The following is a 26,438-nucleotide window of genomic DNA, read 5'->3' as shown; positions in this document are numbered from 1 at the left end:
AATAAGCAACACTTACCTGTTTTGTCTTGAGCAGCAACTGTTCCTTTGCCCACAGCTGTTGTCATGGGCTGGGGCAGAACGGTGGCAATGGAAGTGGCTTCTCTAACGATTCCAGAATTCTGTACTCCTCCACTAGCAGCGCTCACAGTAGCAGTTCGCTTGTGCACAGCTGAGGACTTACTTGAGCAGCCTTTATTTAAACCTGACTGAAATGTAATGGAATATTTAAAAGCTCATGTTTCTAATGCTCCCTACTGTTATTAATATTTTATAAATTCCCTATTAGGTTAAAAATATGTATACGTTTTTCCTTACAAATTTTAAGTTTGCTGGTGGATCTGAGAGTTTCCCTCTGAACAAAAAAAAAAAAACCTTAAAAAATATGCAAAGAGGGAATTATGAGAATTAAGTGTAAAATTCAAATAAAAATATTTTTAAACCAAGTATTAAATGGTTTTGTATTAAAATTATATTAAATGCTTTTATATAAAGATAATTATCAAGCTAAAACTACACTGTGCTTAATTGATAACATAAAATTTCCGTATTTTGAGCTAGGTTTATTAGTAAAATCAAAAATTCAGAAAGAAAATATCTTACCTTAGAAAGAACAGTGGAGTACTGAAATACTATACATTGCACAGATGTCTTGTGAGCATTGATGGTTTTAACTGGTGATTTCAACATCCTTAAATCATACTGATAGATTTTCCCACGGGATGATCCAATGGCCAAAGTGGCTCCATCAGGCATGAAATCTACTGCAGTTAAAGGAGTGTCAGCAACCAAAGTTTTCACTAGCCTTTGGAAAGGAGAACAAGTATGTGTTGATATATGGATATGTGCATGTATATACGCTTATGTGACATGTAAGTAACATTGTATCAGAACCAAGCTTACTTAGAATTGGGCAAATAACATACACATCCCAAATATTTATCTAAAGCAAAAATTTAGAATTAGACATAGAGACAGTTCCAACGCAATGTCTTATCAAGGAACTACTGAATAATTCATCCTATTTCTCTTCTAATACGTACACATGACATCTTCTAGAAGCAGCACCTATTTCTTTGATTAACTATTACTTTGGCAATGAATGTGACAGAGTTCCTGGGCACTGCTCTACACACACACAAAAAGGGCCCTGGCCTCAGAATTACAGAAGCCCCCAGTATCCCCTTTCATTTGTTGACCTGCGTAAGCCTCAAAGGACTGTGACCTTTCAGAGGGAGCAGCTGCTCCTCGGCTGTGCATCTCTTGACCAAAGAGCTGACAGAACCCGCATGGCCTGGTCCTCAGGAAACTACTACAGAAATACGGGTACTGCTCTGCTAAAGCTCAGCTCTTTGCTGGAGTGCCTGCTAGAAGAGAGAGGTGGCTACCGACAGAGGTCTCACAGTAAATAAATTCACAAAAAGAGTAAAAAATAATATAATAAAATAAAATAGAAAGAAAGAAGCATGTGAAATAAGTAACAGTGAACTTTCAGTAAGGGCTGATGAGAGTCCTTCCCTAGTAGTAACATTACCATTTTCTTCAACAGGATCTTTAGATACTGTAAGGTTATCTTCAATACACCTAGAACAGTCTTGCAGCTTTTTCTTTTTTTAAAAAAGATAACCAAGCATCCTTATAACTCCAAGAAAGGCAAGAAGGCACAATAGACCCAGATACTTAGATTATGTGCCCTTTAGTGGTTCTAGATCAGTGGTTCGCAACTGGAGGTAGTTAGGATGTCACAACTGGAAAAGTGCCAGGGTATCTAATGAGCAGTGGTCAGGAACACTGCTGGACATCCCACAGTGCCCAGCACAGCCCCTCACAACCAAGAATTACTCAGCTCAAAAGGTTAATAGTTTACATACCCTGCTTTAGGTAAGAAATTAATTTTAAAGCAAACTAATCTTATTGCTTTAAAAATATATCTAATTGTATTTTGAAAAATAATAATAGCATGCATGCTAAAATAAAGGTGCTTCAATGTTCACAATCCAGAAGTACCCTAAATACACCAGTCAGAGAAAGGTAAGTACCTAAGACTCCACTGATATGTGGAATCTAATGAACAAAATAAATTAACAAACAAAATACAAACAGGCGCATAGATACAGAGAACAGACTGACAGCCATCAGAAGGGAGGTGAAATGGGGGGCTGAGTGAAAAAGGTGAAGAAAGAAGAAAAAAATACCCACGAAGACAGAGAGAGCAGTAAGGTGATTACCGGAGGGAAAGGGGGTGGGGGAGGGAGAAGAGGGTAAAGTGGTGACAGAAGAGGAGTTGACTTGGGGTGGTGTACCTGAAAACTACATAATCTTACTATCCAATGTCACCCCAATAAAAAATAAAAAATAAAAATAAATAATAAATAAATAAATGGAAAACCTACGCCTCAACGACTATTTTTTTTGCATGGAAAAAGAAAAACATCTACCAGAACATTAATCAGAGGTCAATACAAATATGTCTGCTGAGATAATTATTTGTTACTAAATTAAGAAGCATCACACTTACTTCTTACTTGAAGTATCATAGAGAATGATTCTTTTATCCAAGCCTATAGTTACAAATAACAACTCATTGACAGGAGAAAAACAGATGCCCGAAGCTGGTGCTTTATGAGTATTGTCAAAGTTATGGTACGGACTCTGACTATTCACATCCCAGAGGGTTACTAGTCCGTTATCCGAAACACTGCCCAGTAGCGATTTCTTAAATAAGGAGTACTTCAAGTGCCGAACAGGCTAAAAAATAAGAATAAATTTTATTTTGCAAGCATTCATAAAAAACATTTTATGTAAACTATATAAATAATGGCCAACTACAAATTCAACACTCACAAAGGATTTAGGACTTCTCAAGCTTATAGAGAAATAGGTTTCAATCTTAACACCATAAAATCATTTAGTGTGCTATATAAGATGACCACAAGATATATCAACATTCTAGTAATTGAGTATTTGTCGTGATTTTACTAACTTGGAGTACAGCTACCTCAATCCTCTCTCTTTTTTCCAGAGGAAAAATACAATATATGGAGATCAACTACATCAATTCATCAATTTTAGAACATCCACCATAAATAAAAGACCCAGTCACAGCCAAATCACAAATAAGGGAACAAACACTAGCAGAGAATGAGCAAAATAAATAAAATTTATATATTATTATCTACATATATAAGGTATTTGAATATATTTGTTTGAATCTGAGCACCTGATGTGCTGGCAATTCAACACTTTGAAGCATAATAAAAATTTAAACTACAAAGGAAGAACTGTCAATACTCTAGACTGGGGATGGATATATCCATTCTTTCAAAAGCATCGCCTGAGGGAAATGCTAGTTTTTAAACACTTGTCCCTGAGGACAATACAGACATTTTATTCTCTTTTATAGTTTCCGATCTGGCTGGACCAGAATAAAAAGATCCAGTTTGAGTAAACAGGTCCTGGAATTGAATTTTATCTACTTTTATTAAAATGTGGCTTTCAAACTTATATTCTTTTTTTTTCCTTTTTTTTATTGAGAGGTGAGGAGGCAGAGGCAGAGGCAGAGACAGATCCTGGCATTTACCCCAACCAGGATCCACCAAGCAAATCCACCAGGGGGCAATACTCTGCCCATTTGGGGCCACTGCTCCGTTGCAACCGGAGCCATTTTTTAGCGCCTGAGGCAGAGGTCATGGGGCCATCCTCAGTGCCCAGGGCCAACTCGCTCTATTCCAGCATGGCTGCAGGAGGGGAGGAGAAGAGAGAGAGAAGTGAAAGGGGGAAAGGTGGAGAAGCAGGTGGGTGCTTCTCCTGTGTGCCCTGACCGGGAACTGAACCCGGAATTTCCACATGCCAGGCTGATGCTCCACCACTGGCCAGGGCTCAAACTTATATTCTTATTTACTGTACTAAGAATTGGCTATTTTACATTTAAGCTAACTTTTTCCCTGTGAAGAAACGGCAATGTAAGTACAGAAATTAAGTACAATCCACAAGAGGGGGAAACTGGCTGTAAGGCACCTTCAAACAGTTAAGTCCTGAGTCAGGCAATGACTCAGATTCTAGTACATAGGTATGCATCAACTTTACATTAAATTTTTTTTATTATTTATTGATTTTAGCAAGAGAGGAAGGGAGACAGAGACAGGAACATCAATCCGTTCCTGTATGTGCCCTGACCAGGGATCAAAGTGGCAATCCCTGCACTCCAGGATGATGCTCTAACCAACAGGGCTATCCCACCAGGGCTCAGCTTTATATTTGGTCACAGACAAAACTGGCACAGAACAAAAGTAAAAACTGAGGGATCTTGTTTATTCCATCTAGTTTTATCTTTCTTTTTTTTTTTTTTTTTTTTTTTTACAGAGACAGAGTCAGAGAGAGGGATAGACAGACAGGAACAAAGAGAGATGAGAAGCATCAATCATTAGTTTTTTGTTGCAACACCTTAGTTGTCCATTGATTGCTTTCTCATATGTGCCTTGACTGTGGGGCTACAGCAGACCAAGTAACCAAGTGGTTCTCAACCTTTCTAATGCCGTGACCCCGCAATACAGTTCCTCATGTTGCGGTGACCCCAAACCAAAAAATAATTTTGGTGGCTACTTCATAACTGTAATTTTGCTACAGTTATGATTCGGAATGTATTCTCATTGCTTTAGGTGACCCCTGTGTTTTGGTCGTTCGACCCCCGCCGGGGTCGCGACCCACAGGTTGAGAACCGCTGGAGTAACCCCTTGCTCGAGCCAGAGACCTTGGGTTCAAGCTGGTGAGCTTTTTGCTCAAACCAGATGAGCCCTCACTCAAGCTGGTAACCTCGGGGTCTCGAACCTGGGTCTTCCGCATCCCAGTCCAACGCTCTATCCACTGCGCCACCGCCCGGTCAGCCTAGGATTTTAAATCACTGGCTTTTAGATATTAAAAACTCATATTCTATTTACGTACATCTAAAATGTTTCAAAATAATATATTAGCCCTCAACAACAAAAAACATTTAGGAAGAACACAACACAAAAAAATAAAAAGGAATATTTGTTACCAGACACATAGGTAAGATAATTGCTGAAGCCATCTATTCAATTTGGCTCATTTTCATATGGCTAAAGTATGAAGAGAAAATACTGGTATGTATATATTTTCCATCTTTGTTGAGGAAAAGTATATACATCTAAATAGACATATCTTTCCTCTTGTCCACACTCAAGAAAAAATAAACTATTACATAGACCTTAACTATAAAAGACACGAAGCTCTTAGTGAATTATGTTTATAGTCATATATCAACCAATCAAAATATTAATATTTCAAAGATTTCTGCAGCACTTTTAAGAGTTCATATGGGACCCTAGCCAATTGGTTAAGTGGCAGAGTGTTAGCCCAGTGTGTGGATGTCCCAGATTCAATTCTCAGTCAGTACCTATCTGCTTCTCCACCTCTCTCCCTCTCACTTCTCTCTTTCTATCTCTCTTCCCCTCTTGCAGCCATGGCTCAATTGGAGAAAGTTGGCCCCAGGTGCTGAGGATGGCTCCATGGCCTCCACCTCAGGCACTAAGAAGAGCTTAGTTGCTGAGTAATGGATGAAGCAACGCTCGAGATGGGCAGAGCATCACCCTCCTAGTGGGCTTGCTGGGTGGATCCCAGGCAGGTCTCATATGGGAGTCTGACTGCCTCCCCTCCTCACACTAAATAAAAAAAGGAGTCCATATAGTTATGGTCTTCAATATAAATTTGAATTAAGCAACAAGTAAAATTTAATAAAACCCGGCCCTGGCCGGTTGGCTCCACAGTACAGCGTCAGCCTGGCATGCGGGAGACCCGGGTTCGATTCCCGGCCAGGGCACACAGGAGAAGCGCCCATTTGCTTCTCCACCCCCCCCCCCTCCTTCCTCTCTGTCTCTCTCTTCCCCTCCCGCAGCCGAGGCTTCATTGGAGCAAAGATGGCCCGGGCGCTGGGGATGGCTCCTTGGCCTCTGCCCCAGGCGCTAGAGTGGCTCTGGTTGCGGCAGAGCGCCGCCCCGGAGGGGCAGAGCATCGCCCCCTGGTGGGCAGAGCGCCGCCCCTGGTGGGCATGCCAGGTAGATCCCGGTCGGGCGCATGCGGGAGTCTGTCTGACTGTCTCTCCCCGTTTCCAGCTTCAGAAAAATACAAAAAAAAAAAAAATTTAATAAAACCCCAAAACACACAACTACAACCACACAAAATTCATAGACCACACAGATTCTCAAAGTTCATGAAGTTCAACCTATTAGCCAAAGCAGCAATTTGCTAATCATTCTTAAAATATGGTCATTCAGAATCAGTCTGACTATAGCAAGGAACAGGGACCTTAATACTTTTCATAAGAAAACTTTATAAACAGTTAAAACACATTTCTTGATTAAGTAAAAAAAAGTCCATATATTGTTTCAAATTCTGTGGACCAATATGGTAACCTATTAGGAGAACAACCACAACAACAAAAAAGGCCAAAAATAATCATAAATCTTCCTCTCAGATAAACCTGAGTTTAAGTGAAGGCTCAATCAAACTCTGTTATGACTTGGGTAAATTACTTAAACTCCAAGCCTCAATGTTTTTACCTACAAAATAAAAAACATTCTTGTTTGCCTGTCATAGCATTTCTGCATAGATCCAGGTACACAGTAGCTATCGCAACTATTCCCATAGGTTCATGACTCCTACTGTTTCTGTATCCACTCAATTATCTTTTATACAATTTTTAAAAAAAACCTTATGTAACCAAACTGAGTCCTTTAATGCCTCCCCTTTATCTCTTTGATAACAGATACTCATTTCTGAACTGTCAACATCCATTAAATCATCATATCTAATGATCCTAGATAAAGTATTAATCTACTAAATTCTATTTAAAATAAGTATTAATTCATTTTAGTATTAGCAGCACTTATTAAGCCCCTGTTTTGTTCCAGATTCAAGCTATTTCTAAGAAAAAAATATTGCCAAGGGCTTATGGAAATACCAGCAATATAAGCAGCAATGCTAATTTTTCTTACAATACACACATATATATACATACATGTGTGCTTGTGGAGGAGGGAGGTTGTTTCTAAATATAAAAGTACATCACTCACTATGATCAGGGGTTGGCACAGTTTTTCTTAAAAAGAAATAGTAAATATTTTACACTGTTGTACTGCAAAAGCAGGCATAAACAATACATAAATAAGCATGACTGTGTTTCAAAACTTTATTTACAAAAATAAAACCGGTCAAATGGGTCATTTTCCTTATCCCTGTTATAAATATTTGGAAGTTAAAAAAAAAATACCACAAAAACCATCCATAGTCCTACCTAGACAAAAACTGGTTAATATTTTGGGGGACATTCTTTAAGTATTTTTCTGCGTGTATGTATGTTTGTGTATATTCAGTAAAGTATCTACCAAAAACTTAGAATTATATTTTATTATTATAAAGATAAACATATAATTAAGATGCTCCACTACATGACTTTAATAACGAATTATATAAGACTGCATGATTATATCAATTTATGTAAATAACCCAATGTTGGACATTTAGATAATTTCCAATTTCCAAGCACACTGATCACTAGCATTTTTTAAAACTGCTGATTTATGAAAGAATTTGTATTTCACTTTTGGTCAAACTTTAAAGGTTCTTAGTTGAAAATGCTAAGTGACCACATACATGCCTTTTCTTTTGTGAATGCCCATTAATTTATTTTTCTTATTTTTATGTGCTAAGATTTTTTAAGTACTAATTTGCAGTTGATCTTAATATTATAAGGATATTAATGCTCTCGTAGGTAATATTTTCCCTCATTTTTCCTTTCAATTTTGTTGATCTTTTTTTAAGTCTTGCTTTTTGTCAGATTTTAACATTTTATGTACTTAAATTTCTCAAACTTGTCCCCAATGACTTTTGATTTTGTTCTTATGCTTAGAAACGCCTTCCTTTTATAAGATAGAAATGTGCATTCCTATTTTGTTATAGCTTCACAGTCTCTAATATATACACTAGAGACTATATATATGTCATAAATAATACACACACACACACACACACACATATATAGACCATATCCCTTCAACTCCACCCTCTTCTTGATTCCCAGTGGCTTATTTCAAGCATTAATCAACTGTCATGAGAGCTGCTGCCTACTTCCATTCTCAATAGCCTACTGCCCATTCTTTACACTATTGCAACACTAACCTCTTCAAAACTAGAAATCTGAACATATTCCTTTATTGTACAAACACATACACACAGACTTAAGCAGGCCTGAGACTGCCTATCCTTATAAAATTCTGCTTTCAAGGTTGGCCTTTGTCTAGATCTAAGAGCTTGGATTTTAGAAGGATCCCCACTAGCCTCACTGGTAAGAATAACTCACTCACTTTTAAGATTGGCTCACTGTGCTTAAACTATGTGTAAACAATATGGTTTATGGCTAAACCATAGCTCAATACGTTCTCCTGGAAGTTTGGAATTCGGTACATGCTAGGCAGAAGGTGAGTTGGTAACCAGCCTCAAATAAAAACTCTAGGCAATGAGTCACACATGATGTCACAATTTGATGCTGGGGAAATTAAGTAAATTCTCTCCTGTGAGAGAGGACTCGGAAGCTTGTGCTTGATTTCCCCAGAACTTTACCCCACGTGCCCTTTGCTGATTTTGCCTGTATCTTTTCATTGTCATAAATCATAGCCAGGTGTATGAATACATGTTGAACCCTGTGAGTCCTGCTACTGAATAAGCAAACCTGGTCTTGTGGATTCCCAGCACAGTGTGTGAGTGTGTGTGTGTGTATGTGAGTTGTATCTGTTTTACAGAGAGCAAAACTAAAATTCTACGAACATCATTTACAACAATTCTACAGACACACTACAGATACAATCAGATATCTCCACAAGCCCCAAAATACATGCTAAGTAGGTCAAGCAATTAATAGCCACAAGTCCTTCATAGCATTAGTGCCTGAGCAGGAGGAAGTAGAGTAAAATAAAAGGGAGTTTTAGATCTGAGAAAAGGAAAAAAAAGTAGTACACAAAGATATAGACTAGAACTTTCAAGAACAGAATATAGCCTGTCCAGGCAGTGGCGCAGTGAATAAAGCGTCAGATTGGGATGTGGAGGACCCAGGTTTGAGACCCTGAGGTCGCCAGCTTGAGCGTGGGCTCATCTGGTTTGAGCAAAAGCTCACCAGCTTGGACCCAAGCTCGCTGGCTCCAGCAAGGGGTTACGTGGTCTGCTGAAGGCCCACGGTCAAGGCACATATGAGAAAGCAATCAATGAATATTTAAGGTGTCGCAACAAAAAACTAATGATTGATGCTTCTCATCTCTGTTTGTTCCTGTCTGTCCCTATCTGACTCTCTCTCTCTCTGTCTCTGTAAAAAAGAAAAGAAACAAGTACTACAAGTTGATACTTCCTGCTCCCCCACCACTTTCTCTCTCTAAAAAAAGAATAATATATAGGTTAGACCAGTATACACAAACACTAAGAAAATATATGCAGAGAATCAAGGCCATATTACCATGCAAACTTCACATACCACTCCTATATAATATAAAGATATATATATATCTATATATATCTATATATATCCTAGAAATAAAGCTTTGAACTTAGTCAAACATTTTGAGTGCCAAAATTCAGGTACAAACATAACCAGTCACCAAGTTAACCAAATTAGAATTAAACTCATTCTTTAAATGTAATTAATAAATATTTACAGTTACTAGATCTCTGTACTTCAACAGGTTTAACAATACTTAGAAAATCTACACCTAAAATATCTAAATTTTATTGAAAACAATAAGCTTTTTAACATATACTGAAACACATAATTAAAATCTTACACAAAGCCCACTCTATTTAAAGATGATTTTTAATCTAAGGAATCCATAAAATAGATCCACTTTTTAACTGCTTTAAATAGGCTACAGTTGGAAAAGGCACCACAGGTTAACCTATTTGTGAGCCTAAGTTGCTGAACTTGCCAAATAGTGACATGCAATTATAATCTAAGGAGCCTGTCAGCCTGGCAGTTCTGCAGAAGCAGTAAGGCTCTTTTTCCTGCAGAAAGACACTGTGACCCACATGAACTAATAGCTTCCATTCAGCTCAGACACTTCAAAGTAAGATTTCAAATATTCAGGCAATCTCAATTTCGATATAATATTCAGTGTAATGCAGATTCATTGAGACTGCATGGTTTCATCATTTTTGCTAAAAAATCAATTTGATAATTTTTAAAGATTTCAAATTGGTTTTTCAGAGAAACAAAAACAGAAGAAAATTAATTAGATGTGCCCTACCTACACTGTTGTTCTCAATAATCCAGACCCTATCCATAGTAAAACTGATCAACATAGAAATTGGGCTGAATCAATGTATTGGAATTATGTCACATTTTAGACTTGAAATTTTTATGAACATTGTTTAAATTTAAGAAATGAATACTTAATATATTTGAAATGTTAAATGAATTTTGAGAGGTTTTTGGGGTTTTTTTTTAGTAAGAGGGGAGGCAGAGAGACAGACTCCTGCATGTGCCTCGACCAGCACCCACCTGGCAAACCGGGGGTGATGCTCTGCCCATCTGGGGCAGTTGCTCCAACTAAGGGAGCCTTAGTTTTTGTGCCTTAGGCAGAGGCCATGGAGCAATCCTCAGCATCTGAGGCCAACTCTGCTCAAACCAATCTAGCTATAGCTGCAGGAGGGGAAAAGAGAGAGAGAAGGGGAGGGATGAAAAGCAGATGGTTGATTCTCCTGTGTGCCCTGACTGGGAATCGAACTGGGACATCCACATACCGGGCCAACGCTCTACCACTGAGACAACTGGCCGGGGCAATTTTGAGAAATCTTAAAAAAAAAAAAAAATTTAATGGCCTGGCTTTCAAAGTCCTGCATCAGCACTCCATTCATCAACACTACTTTTCCCATCTTCTCTCATGTTGGCCCTCTAGTGACCTCCTTGTTCCTTGTTTTTGTTCATGCAATTTCTCCCAAAGTTCTATACTAGCCTATTAAAATCTTTGTGATCTCCAAATATGTTTATCCATTCACATAAGTACTGAGGATCTTTCCCACACAGGGCACAAAGTTGGACAATGACTGAGAACAAAGAAGAGATAGCTCCAACTAGAGTGTGAGCATGTAAAGAATGAACCCTAAAACAAGTTAGAATCAAGTAACTGACAATGCCATTAAAAAATAGCTGTAAATTTTTCAAGCAAGCTAAATGTAAATTTAGAATACTTAAAATTTTAAAAACTTAAAACTCATTGTTTTATATAAGAGTTCAAAATCTCTTATCAACTTTATTTTGAATAAACCCATACTGTACCTGGTTACTACCATGACCAAAAGGAGTACCAGACAAATTAGTGGTTACACTGTGCAAAATAATTTCACCACTGAGCGATCCAGAAGCAATGTAGCAATCATTCCAATTATACGTTACACAAGTTACTTCATCTTTATGATCCTGAGAGGGAGAAATGAAAGTAAGCCCAATGCCACATAACCTTCAAAGAGCACATTTTCATGGTTTTATAAATTTCATGTTTTATAAATAGTATTTACTTGTCAATCTAATAATTACTCTAACATTTTCCTCAAATAACCTAAAAACCACTCAAACAGGTAGGAAACTATCTGATCAAACAACACCAAGTCTTCTCAGGGAACAGAAATTCATTTTTCACAACCATGACAATGAGCAGACATTCTGAAACAAGACAGAAAGAAAAGGTAATTTTCTACATAGTATTATGTATGCTTTAAAGAATTCACTTCCACTGACAAGTAACTTGATTGCAAGTTGCCGGTTAGGAGAGTTCCTGCCCTTGAGAGGATCACTGTTTCATTTAGGAGACAGGATATTTAGATCAACATGAAAATGGCAGAACAAAGGCTGAGTGAGTGGTAGAGGCAAAGTGTCAAGAAAAAGAAAGAGGCACCAGTGTGAACTGAGCTGACAGAAGAAGCTTTATGGAAGACAAAGTTTGAGTTCAACCCTATAGAAAGCATAAGACATAAATTAGAAGGGGAAAAAACCCCGACACTGCAAAATGGAAGAAAGCAAAAAATAAAAGCCCCAAAGCCGAATTTAGCAAGGTATCTTTGAGAGGTGATAGCAGCTGCTTCTTCCACTTGCTGAGTACCTACTAATGCTGTGAGCTTTATAAATTATTATTAATCCTTAGAACAATCTTGGAGGCAGCATCATTTTTCCCATTTTACAGATGAGTTAACTAAATGGGGCACAAAATGATTAAGAAACCTGTCCAAGTTCACTTAACTGCTAAGTCAGAGGATAGGATTCATCTCCTGGTCAAACTCCAACACCTATTTGCCTCCCTCTCTATTAGGCTGTCTCCTATTTCCAAAGGGGAATCCAGTTGGAGGAAATAAAACTGTTTGGTTTAAAAATAAACATGTTTACAAGGATTATGTTTTTCACCATCAAATCAGAGATATCTAGCAGAAATATGGAAAAGTGATCAGGACTAGAAATATAGTTTTGTTTTGTTTTAACAATTTGGTGTCATACCTTAGTAATACAATCAAACTAACCTTTGTATCAAATCATTAGATTAATGTAGTACCAAGAATAGTAACTATCATATTCCACTATTAAAATTTTTATATTGTAATTTTATATTATATTACAACGTTTTCAAATGGTCCTTCAAGCATATCTTTATATTATATTCCTTTTCTAAGTCAGAGAAGCAATTGCTATCCTGAGGAAAAAATATGTGTGATAAAAAGAAAAAGAAGAGTAGACATTTAGTGCATTGTTCCCATCTGGGAAATAAAGAACATGAGGTCCAATACAATTTCTATGACTGTGTAAAGAAACTGGTGTCTTTTTTATTTTAACTGAGGAAAATAAGTTATTCAGTAAACATTTACTAAGCACCTACCAAGTGCCAGAAATCGTGTTGTTACACAGAAAGAACACTGCAGAGAAGAGATCCTAAAGTGAAAGATGAGATTTTCCACCATCACAATTAGTCAGTCAAATACCTGTTAATTGAATGAAGGAATGAGGTTCTGTAAGAGTTTTAAACAATGAGATGAGAAAATACCATCCAGAGTAATTGGGAAAGCTGAGGATGAAAAAAATGAGTGGAATTTTGCCAGACAGTAAGGAGAGATGAGAGTTACATGATGCTCCTAAACTGTGTGACCATATGTGACCAAATTGGCCATAGACTTCTAAACTCTCCTCAGTGTTTGTTGTAAAATGCTCCTTGCTCATAACATATAGTAAGTATATCCCTGTAAATAGCTTTAATTCAATTATTTCATAATTTAAAAAATTAAACAATGAGTATCTGGATTAGCATCTCTTCTTTGCCATTACTATTGTTATGTATTAAACAAGTTCTTTAACACTTCTGAGTCTGAGTTTCTCCATGTGTATACAGGAATAGGACTATGTGCTTTGCAGAGTTGTTGAGATAAACAGAAGAAACATGTTAAGCACAGTGGCTGGCATATGAAAGAACCCAAAATTCCTGGCCGGTTGGCTCAGCAGTAGAGCATCGGCCCAGTGTGTGGAAGTCACGGGTTCAATTCCCAGCCAGGGCACACAGGAGAAGCACTCATCTGCTTCTCCACCCTTCCCCCTCTCCCTCCTCTTTGTCTCTCTCTTCCCCTCCTGCAGCCAAGGCTCCACTGGAGCAAAGTTGGCCCAGGCACTGAGGACAGCTCCATGGCCTCCACCTCAGGCGCTAGAATGGCTCCGGCCACAAAAGAGCAACACCCCAGATGGGTCAAGTATCACCCCCTGGTGGGCATGCTGGGTGGATCCCGGTCGGGCACATTTGGGAGTCTAACTGCCTCCCCGCTTCTAACTTTGGTGGAGGGGGAAGAACCCCAAAATTAACTACTCTCATTATTGGTAACCTTTCGATTTTCCTAAAGAATTTTCAAAGTTTAGCTAACACCTAAAATAATGAACTTCCAAAGGTAGTGTTTGAAATAGCAATGACAGTATTGTATTTCACCTTAGCTAAGACAAAACCATTCCTCTATTTACCATTCCTCTGGTAAGAATTAACTCAATGACATTAAGAGATACAACAAAATCATAATAATGTCTGAGGTTTGATTCAAAATACTCTGAGGGTATGAGGATGATGGAGCAAATGAAGCAGAGACAAAACATATTGGCCATGAGCTGAATCATCACTGAAGTCAGATGATGAATATGTGTATGTACAAATACATTAATGTTTAAAACTTTTCATATTAAAACTTTTTTTAAAGGACACCTAAAAATTAAAAAATAATTTTAAAGATAAACTTTCAAATATTAAAGACACAATAAAGAAAAAATTTTTTTTAAAAAAATTCACAACCCAAATACATGAAGAGTATTTTTATTTTCTGAAATGGCAAAAGGCTATTTAAAAAAACAATAATTATAAATAGTAAAATATTTTAGAAAATTTCATTATCAAGATGAAAATACACACACACACAGCGGAAGCCAAATATACTAAAAACCTATTGCAACTCTAATTACTAGATAGATTACTGTCATCCCAAAACCACACTCATTTTTTCAAAACATCTTAAAAAAGATCTCTGGTGACAATAAAGCATACTTCAGAAAAAGTGAAGGAAATGGTTCATTCAAACAAGACTAGAAGTTAAGTGAAAAAATAAAATGTTCTAAACCCCAATAATATGACTTAGTGACATCCACAAAAGAAATACAGACAAAAAAAATACATACTAAGTTTCTGGCTAAATAGCATCTGTACTGTCCCTAACAAATCTCACTTCAATTCTGAAGCAACTCATTTTTATCATAAAAAGCTCAACATTACAAGAAAAGTTTGGTAACTAAACACATTGTGAGATACCCATTTCTATAAGGATGAAAAACAAAAACAAATTCCTTACCTTAAGAGATCGGTGAACTCTTTTTGACTTTAAATCCCAAATATTAACAGTATTATTTAGGCCTCCGCTTACCAAATACATAGATGTGGAATTTAGAGTAACACATGTCTGCTTTTGCTATTGAAGGAAAAAAAAGTTGCCTTAATTTAACAGAACTCAGAGATGACATTCTAGCTGATTCAGTATTTAGTAAGCACTTGATAAACATCTGTTGAATTAAATGCTATAAACATGCTAATACTTAACCTAAAGATTCACCACTAATCATCTACATGGGTCCAAGGGCTTGTAAAGAGTTCAAAAAGGCTTCAAGGAAATCAACTAGATTCATGTTCTCTTTCATACAACAGAGGTGACAGGGGAAGCTTAGGAAACACCAGCAAGTCTTGGCCTCCCATCAGGGCTCACTTGCCCTAAATCTCCCATTAATGAAACCTGCTCGTGCACTTCCACAGGATACCATGAACTACAATCGACCCACAGCTCAGTAAGCATGAAAAGTAGAGGAGACTTTAAAGGATGTCTACATCCCTCATTTTACAGATGGGGAAAATTTTATAGAGGACAAGATACTTGCCCGAAGTCTCATGGCAAATCTCCCCCTATGGAATCCAATTCTCAAACACTGAGCCATCAGAACTTGCCTCTACAGTCTTCCTGATGTCTATAAAGACACCATCCATCAGTTTCTCAAGATAAAATTCCGGAATTACCAACTCCTCATTCTCTCTCTCCCAAACCTACCATAAATTCTCTAAACTCCAACATCAAAATAAATCCCACATGCCCCACCCCTCTATCTATTGCTACTACTGGCCCCCTAATCCAGACCCTGCAGAACCATACCTACTTCTCTACATTCTGTTCTCCATAAGCAGGGTGACCTTTAATAAAGTTAAACCTGATCATGTCTCCCCATTTAAAAATCTTCAATGGCTTCTAATTAACCCAAGAATAAATTTCAGACTCATTAACCCAGCTATCAAAAGCCCTATTGGTCCGGTCCCTTCCTACCTCATCTCTCAGCTTTTTCTCCTCACCCACTAACCCTCCAGCCACACCGACTTTCTTACATTCTTTACACTAACAACTCTGTATTTGCTTCAAGACTTCCCCAACAACTATTCTTCCCTAGGAAGCTAAACTCCCTGACCCTTGGATGAATGGCTTCTTCCAGTCAATAGACAGCATCTTAAATGCCACCTCTTCCGGAATCTCCCTTGGCCTCCTACTATCTGGGTACTCTGTTTACTGGTTTATTATCTGTTTTCCACCAGAATGTCAGTTTCATTAGAGCAAAGACCCCATCCATGTTCAATAAATATTTATACAATAAATGGCTAATAATACACAGGCTACCAAGTTTTTCTCACAATAATTATCTATGAGTGCCAACTACCTGGTGGTGCCCATCTGTCAGACACAATGTTGCATGTTTTTTTCCTATTTAACCATCAGGTAGAATATATAGTTACATTAATGTTTTTACCTCCAGCTGAATGGTATGGGAAAAAAATACAGAAATGAATTCCAAAAGGGACTTATTTGCGACTTAGTTAAAAGGCAAGCTATGTAGGTTTAGGCAAGTCATCTCACCTCCCAGAGTCTGCATTTCTTCACCTGAGAAACGACACATGAGGACTAGAGCTGTTTTTCTACACTGCAAGTCCACGCATCTCAAAAACATCCCCTCAAGAGAGCACTCTTCTTAAAAGGGTGCAGATGGCCACCTGCTCCCAAGGCTTCTTACAGCTCTCGAATTGTGACCAAGAATCAAAATTACTAACACATATAAAAATATAAGGAGCACACTGCATCTACGTTTCAGTATAGTAGATATAATTCTCTTGTAGGTACCATATACTAGGGACTGACTTTGATCTAAACATACTAATAAGATTTAGAATGTGGTTATCACTGCAAATCAGGACAGTTTGCTAAGAGCTATAAAAATAATCTTTAAATAAAATAGACAAGAATGATATCCATCAGAGACCACTAATGAGGATTCTAATTGTCAAAAACAAATTATTCTTAAGGGCCCAAAACAAAAGCTATATTTATAGATGGCTTATGCTGATGATAGATTTTTTAATGTTAATACATTATTAATGTAGCTAATGAACTTAACAGCTGGTTGAATTTCTAGGTTAAAAATTAGCCTATCATATCCATTAATATGTTAATACCAATCTGCCTGCTTTAAAGTAAAATACAAAATCAAAGAAAATAAATGTAAAGTTCTACTCAAAAATAATGTTTAAATAAGAATATTTTCCCATGTAAGAAAGGTCTAATATTGCATATAGCACATGAGTAGAAGGACTTGGATTCTACAAAGCAAAGGTTTTCAACACACTAATATGTTACAAGAAATTATTAATAAAGGCTAAAGAACCAATGTTTGCAAAATATTTTCATAAGAAAATTAATGCAGATTCAAATTGTAACTATAATGACCTCTCTTCATCCATCTGCACTCTGATGTGATGTCATAACTGCAGTAAAGAGAACTAACTACAGCAATTGTGGAACATTCACAAAGTTCTTAGGGTTGTGTCACATTTGTGATATCAACTTTACATTCAGACTTTAATAACAAAAACAAAAAGGTACCAAACTGGTTCTAAGGCATAATACATAAAAGTAGCATTAATATATATTGTGGTGGGGGTGGAAATCAAAATTATTTTGAGTCCTAGCCGGATAGCTTGGCTGGTTAGAGCATCATCACGAAGCAGAGGTTGCCAGTTAGAGCCCCTAGTTGGGGCACATACAGAAACAGATGGATATTTCCGTCTCTTTCTCTCGCTCACTTGCTCTCCCCTTCCTCTCTCTCTAAAATCAATAAATAAAACATTTTTTAAAAATTATTTTGATGTTGCTATTTAATAAAACAAATCTCTGTCAACCTCCTCTGACAGGCTTTAAAGATCCAAAGATGATGACTAAGATGTTCTGTGTACTCTTGTGGCATATATTCTGACTTTTATCAACCAGAGATGCTCTCTGCCTCTATTTTACTTAACTGAGTTTGAATAGGCAGAGGGCCTCAAGCTCCATTTCTACCCTTAGAACCCTCTCTGCCCCAGCTTCTAACATACACAGGAAAAGACCAATAGAAATCAAGTCCTTTTTAAATTAGACAAGCTTATAGCCCACTGTCTGGCTGTGCTCTAATTGGGCTCTCTTACTTATTGCAGTGTGTAAAATTAGGACTATTCATAATGTTTTAGGGTCTGCTAGAAAAATCTGAAACTTAAAAAAAAACACCCTACCAACTACTAGTACCTTTTTATTTAGCTCATATCTTATTTTTAAAAGAAATAGCTTTCAAGGAATGTATGAGACTGGAAATGATAGCCAGCAATAATCCTGAATCAGGGATTAATTTAGAAAGCAAAAGAATAAGAGAGCAATATGTAGTAAAAACTTCATTTAAATGACCTGGGAACAAAGCTCATTTTAAAAAAGCCATCCTTTTCCAGGAGAGCGTGGAGAGGCTCAGGCAAAAGCAGAAGGCTGCCATCAGACAGGGATCCTTAGCTGGTAGTCCACAGTCCAACGTCAGTGAGGACAGGGTGACATCACTAGGGCTTTCCAGTCAAATCAACTAGACTCGATTGGTCCAAACAAAGGTAGCAATACCAGGGAACTTCCCACAGAGGAAAAATGGATAAAGCACAAGTGCCTAGTTTACAAAACCTAAGTCCTTGATTGCTCCCCTAGGATTCAGTGTTATTTCACTTAAAGATGTTTCAGTACCTATCTCACCTTTATTATTTTGAGCTTAAGAATAATGCTTTTAAACACCTTTATATTCAGCTGCAAGCACACAATAAATAAGCAGTTACCACCCAAACGGAGCTAAGATTTTCTTTTAAGTTTTTTGGAGGGCTTTTTTGTTGTTGTTTGTTTCTTAATCACTTACCCCTTCACCAAGCTCTAAAAGTGGTACAGGTTTACATTTGCAACTTGAAACAACAATTTTGTCGCCACTGGAAGATGCTGTCACCAGAAAGTTATCTAAATGAAGAGTTATGGAGCATAAAACATTCCATGAACATCCCTAGCTCTAGGCCAGGCGTCCCCAAACTACGGCCCCCGGCCCCGCCGCACTTCCGGGGCATCTCTTTCTTTGGTGGTCAGTGAGAGGAGTACTGTATGTGGTGGCCCTCCAATGGTCTGAGGGACAGTGAACTGGCCCCCTGTGTAAAATGTTTGGGGACCCCTGCTCTAGACTGTTAATGTAACAATTGTGATGATAAAAGCAAGCACACTAATCTGAGAGAAAAAGCAGATGAACACAGCTAATGGCTCAGTTTACTAATACTAATTCTCTTCACTGCTATCGCAGGGAAGAACTAGCCTTTCTGGCTTTGCTATCACTTGAAAGCTATTTAACCCATGTGAAATACTACTCCGTTTCCAAAGAGTAGGCCAGAAGATCTAATTTTATCCTTCAAGAATGAAAGCATAATAAAAGTATCATCAGCAATATTAATCAGCCTTTTCATCTAGAACAGCGGTTCTCAACCTGTGGGTCGCAACCCCAGTGTGGGTCAAACAACCAAAACACAGGGGTCGCCTAAAGCCATCGGAAATACATATTTTATTAAAAAATGTATTGTATAATAAATATGTATTTTCCGATGGCTTTAGGCGACCCCTGTGTTTTGGTCGTTCGACCCCCGCCAGGGTCGCGACCCACAGGTTGAGAACCGCTGATCTAGAAACACTGTTCAAAATAGTTACTTATTAACGCAGTGCTTGGTACCCATTTAAGCTAAGAAGCAAAAATCTATATTACTCTCCTATTTGTCCACTAAAAATTTCTCAGAACTACAATTTTTGTGATAGAATGTTTTAATCATAAATTTATTAAGAATAAATATTGCAGTAAATATAGAAAATCTAAATAAATGTGGTTAAATAGCAACTATTTATGCTATGGAAAAGTCTCACTTTAAATTAAATTTAATAATTTAATATTAAATTTTAAATTATTTATACTTAATTTTTTATTTACCGTATTTTACATGGAAAAGTCAGTAAACACAAAACAACACAAGTATTTTAAATCTAAAATAATTAAATACAATATACCCAAGAATAAGAGTTTGGTTTTGAAAGTCATAATAAATTAAAACATCAGAAGTTTAACTTAGTGCTTTTTAACAAGAAAAGTTCTGAATGCACTACCTTTAGATGATTTACCTAACACTCAGATATTCTGTGAACAAGACTGTGGGTTGCAATTTTATGACAGATGATTCAAACAAAATCATTTCAACCTAGATATTACAGCACTGAAAAAAATAATTTCTCTTTCCTTGGCTTCTTCCTGTTTACTGCTACTTTTCTCCTTAGAATATAGAATTTAAAAAAAAAAACCAAAACGTAGTATGAGAGGATAAAATACTAACGCCTTTTATTTCTCACATAATGCTAGAAGTCATGAGAAAGTGAGGAACATTACCTCGAGGACCAAAAACCAAAAAAATAGAAAACTAATCTCCCTGTCACGTCACTACTAATTCCGCCTTTGGAATCCACGCAAAGTGGGCCCCAAGTTTCTGAGTCTGGGAAGTCATGTTCATAATAACTAGCCTCGCCTCTCCAGAAGGGATCAAAGCTTCATTGGGAGTAAAGATTATATGAAGATGTCCAATGCACATCTACTGTACAGGAAAACTACACAGAAATAAGGCCAGTTTCTTTCCAAGCCATCCGATATCTCCTCATAGTCACATCAGTTTTATTGAGATACCATTTAAGGCGTTTATCAGTAAACGCCAACTCTTCATAAAATTCCCTGGGATACAAATAAACCAAAAATAATAAATATTACTAAGAACTGCTACTTTTCTCTTACACAGTAAGTAACAGAGAAAAATTAACCTTAAGCATAATAAAAATCCAGTAATAGAGAAGCAATCTCACATACTTGTCACCCTCTTTATAACATTTCCCTCACTACACATCTGGAGAGTACTTCAAACCTGTAGTCACTTCACCATCAGTTTGATTAATTGAGCACTGAAGTAATTTATTGTGCTACTATAATACAAATTCAAGGAATGATGAAGTAAATTCAATTCAATAAGAAAATTCATCATTTTGTTTCATAGTCACAAGAATAATTGGGTTGAGCATAAAAACTTCTAATGGTTTGGTTCATGAGTCAGTCATACTTTAAAGCTTTGATATTTTTACTTTCATCAGGGTCAAACACATTAAACCTAATTTGTTGTTTAGGAAACAGTGTGTATGTATAAGTTTCACAAGAGAATGATAATTTCTAGTATACAAAGTACACAGAACATCTTCAACATACAAAAAGTGATGAGAGGATTCTGAACATCGTCGAATGCACAGGACAGCCCCTTCACAAAGAATTACCTGGCCCAAAATATCGTTAGTGCAAGGCTAAGAAATCCTGATTTATAAGATTCACTGCCTCATTCATTTTATCCACATGTAGGGGCTTACTAAAACAAGGAGGGTGTAAATCAGAAACATAAAAAGCTTAGGAAAATTCAATAATTTCTCTGAATACCTGGGAAATGAGATTACTTCCATCAAGAAAGGAAGAGAAATACAAGAGTACATAGGTAAGATAGAGATGTTGGACAATTTTAAAGTTTTTATTTCCTTCTCCAACCTTTGCTTCTGCCTTTGAGTTCTATTAATTTCCAGACCAGAACCACAAATATTCAAATGCAGATGCAAAAACTCATTCCGAAGCCTTTCAGAATTTTCCCCACCATTACCTAATCTTATTCCATTTGATTCAAAAACAAACTTTAGATAACAAAACTATTGCTATGGTCTGGATCCATTAATTAATATATATGCATATATGTATTAATAACTGTTTTTCATTGTAGTGGGCTGCAACTAAATGTTTAAAAATAAATCAAGAGAAATCAGTGTGCATTCATATGATATACTGTATAGTCAACTCCTGTTTCTTTTTTTCTATTTTTCATAGTTATGCAAAACATATTTCTCATTATGGGTCACATGCATTGGTCATTAAACATGACAAAAAATGGTTATTTTTTTTAAAGGATACTATTGCTACTCCAACACATTGAGCTGATTCCATGTGGTGATGTGTGTGGGTTGAATTTTTCCATTAATGTCATGGATGAAGCATCCCATATTTTAATGTCATCTCCCGATGAAGCAAATCTGAGGTTTTCCTGCATGACTGCACCTACAAATAGTTTAAAACAATATTTTTAAAAAATTAAAAATAGGCAAAAAATAATAAAACAACAAGTTAAAGCATCTAATCCAAAACAAGTAGCACTACAGTCCACTTTTGCCCCCGAGTGTGTGCTCACCACAAAGTAGCTGGAGTGATCTTCCTAAAAATGTGAACAAAATCATCCTCTTAGTTGACCCTTCCCATGGCTCTCCACAGCAATGAAAATGAAATCCAACCTTCTCAGAATGGGCTTAGTTGCTTGCACCCAGCCCATGTGCAGCGCTCTTCCCTGGAGCCACCAGACCCACTGTACTCCTATCTCACCTCCTTTCTCGCCTCCGTGTCTCACATTTGCTGCTCCTCTGCCTAGCATACTCTTTCCAGTCTCAGCTCAAACATCTCAGAGAGGCCTACTCTGATCAGCATGACTAAAGCAGCCCCATACCAATTGCCTTATTATCGTTTCCTTTTTTTCATGACACTTCCTCCCATATGCAAGTCTTATTTTACTCATAATGTCTTCACCTCCCTCCCCCACACACACACGCACTTGAACAAAACAGAGATCCTCAGGACAGGCATTTTGTCATGTTTACTACCAGTCTTGAAACAGTCTTGGCACACAGTAGGTATGTACAAATAAGTGCTGGATAGGTAACCTCCTAATCTTTTTTAAAATGTGTCATAAACTGCAGCGCTCCTGCAGGTCCGAATCCGGACACTCCAGTTTTTCCAAATAATTCCAAAATTAGCAAATATAGCCAAAGGAGATGCCACTAGTCCCTATACTGATTCTTGGTCTACAATGCCCTGGCTTACATTCTTTACTCACAGTATCTAATTCAAACACATCATGCTGACAAAGTGAATTCACACATTAAAGCAATCTAGAACAAAGAAAGAAGTAAAGCTGCTCTAGGCAGTCACTTTAAAGTGCAGCAAATAGTAATGCATGACTGTTAAAAGAAATGCTCAAAAATACAAGAGAGGAAGGGAAAGAGAAAAGAAAGGGACCTAGAAATATATCCTCCACGTGTTCCTGGTATGGACAGTGCAAGAGAACAGCATAGCATTAGTGATGTCACAGACAGGTTCCCAAATCAGCAACAAAACATTGCACAATGTCCAATATACCCTATTTCAAGGGACAAGTTAGAGGAATAATAAACTATAGGACCTTCTGATTCTCAAGAGACAAAAACTTTAATGTATTTATTTTTTAAAGAAAGCTGAAACTTCTGTTAACTAGAAAAGCGACTGAATGTGATTCACTATACTTCATTCATCAGATAAATAGAGTGATACTAAAAGTCGTTAAGTCATCTGTTCCAATATAGGCACAGTGTTTGGATTTGGTGCCTTAACATGAAGTAAGATGCCCTTTTGGTTCCTTACTCAAGGGACAATAGAGCGCAGGCAAGGTGATCTCTAAACCCAGTAGTAAACACAACTGAAGGATGTCTTCACTGCACTCTTACACCATTCCCGCGGAGTGGTGTGCTGTCCCGGTAAGATCACTTGAGCCTGGGCTCAGAAAAGTGGATTTAAATGATGCGCTCCCAGTTTGAGTGACAGTGACCTTGGCTAAGTCATTTCATGTCTGTTTCCTCCTCTGAAAGTGGAGTGGGGAAGGGGACCATCTGCCCACCTACCTGTCTTCTGGGCACTAAGCATACTTCAGGTAGAGGCATTGATTACTTCAGTCTCTCAAAGTGTGTGCCATAGATAGTGAGCGGCCGGGAAGGGCCACCAGGCTCTCACAGCCCGCCAGCCAGCCCCGGATTCGGGATAACAGCTCCATCAAACAGCTCCACTACAACACTTTAAAGTTCTCCAACTTTCATTCACCAAAAATGCATTTTACTTGCAGGAGACTTGCCCAACTGGGGTTACTATGTAAAATGCATTCAAAGGCCTACTAATCGAGTCATATTTGAGAGGTTTGCAAAAAGGGAAACGGACTGTAGAGAAGCTGAAAACTTTTCGGGGGCAGCATTGACCCCAGAGCCGCCACCAACATACCCCAGAGGGCCCGGGCCGCGTCTCGGGCCAGACGGAAGGCGTCCGAGCGACGGTGCGCGCTCCCCGCCCGCAGCTTCCGGGAACTTCCACGCCAAAACCACCGCCGCGCCCCCGCCCCGCTACAGTCCGAGCGCGGAGCCCGCCAGGGCGCGCGAAGCCCCAGGGACTCGGACCCGCCCCGTGGGGTGGCCGGAGGGCGGGCGGAGTTGGGGAAAGTGCCAGGGCACGGTGGGCGATGGCCCGCTGACTCCCGACCCTCCGGGACCTCACCTGTCAGCCACGGCTCACTGGGGGCCACGGTGCCGCCCGCTCCCGCGCTAGGCTTCCGGCTCCCGCCCGGACTGTTAAACTCCAGCGGCCGGAAGTCCCACCCCCGAATGGCGTCACCTGTCAAGGCGCTGTCCCAGGCGGTGGTTCGGAGTCGCCTGGCAGAGCCTGGACAGGGGTTGGTATCCCAATGCCTGGGCGGGAACCGCGGGCCTGGGCGTCTCCCTCCACACCCCAACTACTGCACTCGGGCCACCAGCAGCTAACTCTTTGTCTTCCATCTGTTCTGACTGCTTGTGTGGCAGGCACTGTGCTGGGCTCCAGCGCACAGTGGTGAGTTAGGCCTGAGAGGACAGCATGCAGGGAACGCTGGAAGTCTCTGACTCCGTGGAGCTTACAATCGCAGGCCGAGGTGCGCGACATTAGGAGGTGGACATTAATAAGTAAATTACATGCTTAAATGAAAAGTGAAGTTGTGACAATTGTTGCAAAGGAAAGGTACATAATTACTAAAGCCCATAATAAGAAAAATGAACATGGATATGAGTGTGTATGTAGGTTAGGCTTTCCTAAAGAGGAAAGCGTTGAGAACGGATAATATAGCGTCCAATATAGGAAACGCTCAGAAAGGCCAAGAAATAACCAGAAATATAAGCGTCATAGGTATCTGACTTCAAACCCCTGGTCCTTCTTTTGCACCATGATGTTGAGCAGGAACATCAAACACTGTCTGGTCGGTAATTCTTTCGAACGGGATGCTACTGGGTGGAAAGAGCTAGGAACTGAGTTTTAAAGCGCTCCTTCTACCTGAGCCTCTTACAAGCTCTAGAGCAATTTTTGTGTGGAATACTTACACTAAATATAGAGAACACAGTGTTACTGTTCTTTCCTCCAAATACATATGGATTATGTTTCTAAACTAGGTACAGAAGTCCCAGTTATTTGTATCTATTTTGTAAACAATTAGAAAACTCTAATAAGCGCAGTTTCTTCAGAGCAAAAATAGAAGACCTAGCCAAGTTGTAAAGATTGATGGGGAACTTCAAAAGGAGAAAGATAGCAAGTAGCAACTACTCTACTTGTATAATTTATAATTCTTGAAGTTATCAATTTAACTTTTGACAGGGAGGAAAGCCAAAAGTTGGGAAATGAGAAAACAAAGTAATGGCAGGGACAATTGGCAAATGAGGGAAAAGACAAGACTAAATCTCTGAAAATTTAAAGACAGTAGGAAAATTGAGACTAGAATATATGAAACAATATGTAATATAGTAATACATATAATATAAACATATGTTACACAATATAACAAATATAATAATACTTACTGAACACATGCTTTACTAAGCACTGTACTATGCATGTATGTGTGCATAGATGTATACTACATATGTAATTTCATCTTTTTAAAAACACTTATGTACCATTATATGTTCCCACTTTATATATGAAGAAATAGAGATTAAGTAACTCGCATAAGGTCTCATAGTTAAGAAATGATGTGGACTGGAGGTAAACCCAGATCCATCAAGTTACAAAGACTGTGCTGCAAACTATTATGCTATATAGTCAAGAGCCAAAACGTAGCATAAAGACCCAACCACTAACCTCCACGCCTTCCTTCCTGCTGGTGCTGTAGCCTTAGCAAACCTTGCTCAGTTCTGGAACAGTCCTGTCATAAACAAGTCTCAATAGATTTTAAAAGAATAAATTTTATAAAGTATGTTATATGATCATAATATAATTAAATAGAAAACGATAAAGCATATTTATTTGGGATTTCAGAAAATCCCCAAATATCTGAAAATTAAACAATTTTACTTCTGAACAACCCATAGGTCAGAGAAAAAAATCAAGTAAGAAATAAATTAGAAAATATTGAAACTGAATACATTAAATGCAACATAAGAAAATTTATGAAATTAAACTAAAGCAGTGCTTAAACAGAAATATGTAAGATGTTTTGGCCCTGGTGGGATGGCTCAGTTGGTTGAGCATTGTCCCAATATGCAGAGGTTGTCTGTTT

The 26,438-nt window shown here is 38.1% G+C and overlaps 1 protein-coding gene across 1 annotated transcript in view; it reads right to left on the bottom strand.

Annotated features, from left to right (window-relative positions):
- Positions 1 to 24,494, bottom strand: part of NEDD1 (NEDD1 gamma-tubulin ring complex targeting factor) — a 44,606-nt gene extending 20,112 nt beyond the window's left edge. The window contains exons 1-8 of the mRNA XM_066262099.1: positions 24,416 to 24,494; positions 21,986 to 22,129; positions 18,839 to 18,933; positions 14,908 to 15,024; positions 11,330 to 11,470; positions 2,516 to 2,745; positions 601 to 802; positions 17 to 206 (exon numbers count right to left, since the gene is read on the bottom strand). Coding sequence (XP_066118196.1) covers positions 17 to 206; positions 601 to 802; positions 2,516 to 2,745; positions 11,330 to 11,470; positions 14,908 to 15,024; positions 18,839 to 18,933; positions 21,986 to 22,121 — 1,111 coding nt within the window. The 5' untranslated portion in view covers positions 22,122 to 22,129; positions 24,416 to 24,494. The remainder of the gene's footprint in view (positions 1 to 16; positions 207 to 600; positions 803 to 2,515; positions 2,746 to 11,329; positions 11,471 to 14,907; positions 15,025 to 18,838; positions 18,934 to 21,985; positions 22,130 to 24,415) is intronic.
- Positions 24,495 to 26,438: the final 1,944 nt, after the last annotated feature.

Source organism: Saccopteryx bilineata, chromosome 1, assembly GCF_036850765.1.
Source record: "Saccopteryx bilineata isolate mSacBil1 chromosome 1, mSacBil1_pri_phased_curated, whole genome shotgun sequence".
NCBI lineage: Eukaryota > Metazoa > Chordata > Mammalia > Chiroptera > Emballonuridae > Saccopteryx > Saccopteryx bilineata.
Note: the sequence above shows the minus strand (reverse complement) of the source record. Positions and strands in the feature narration are given on the sequence as shown.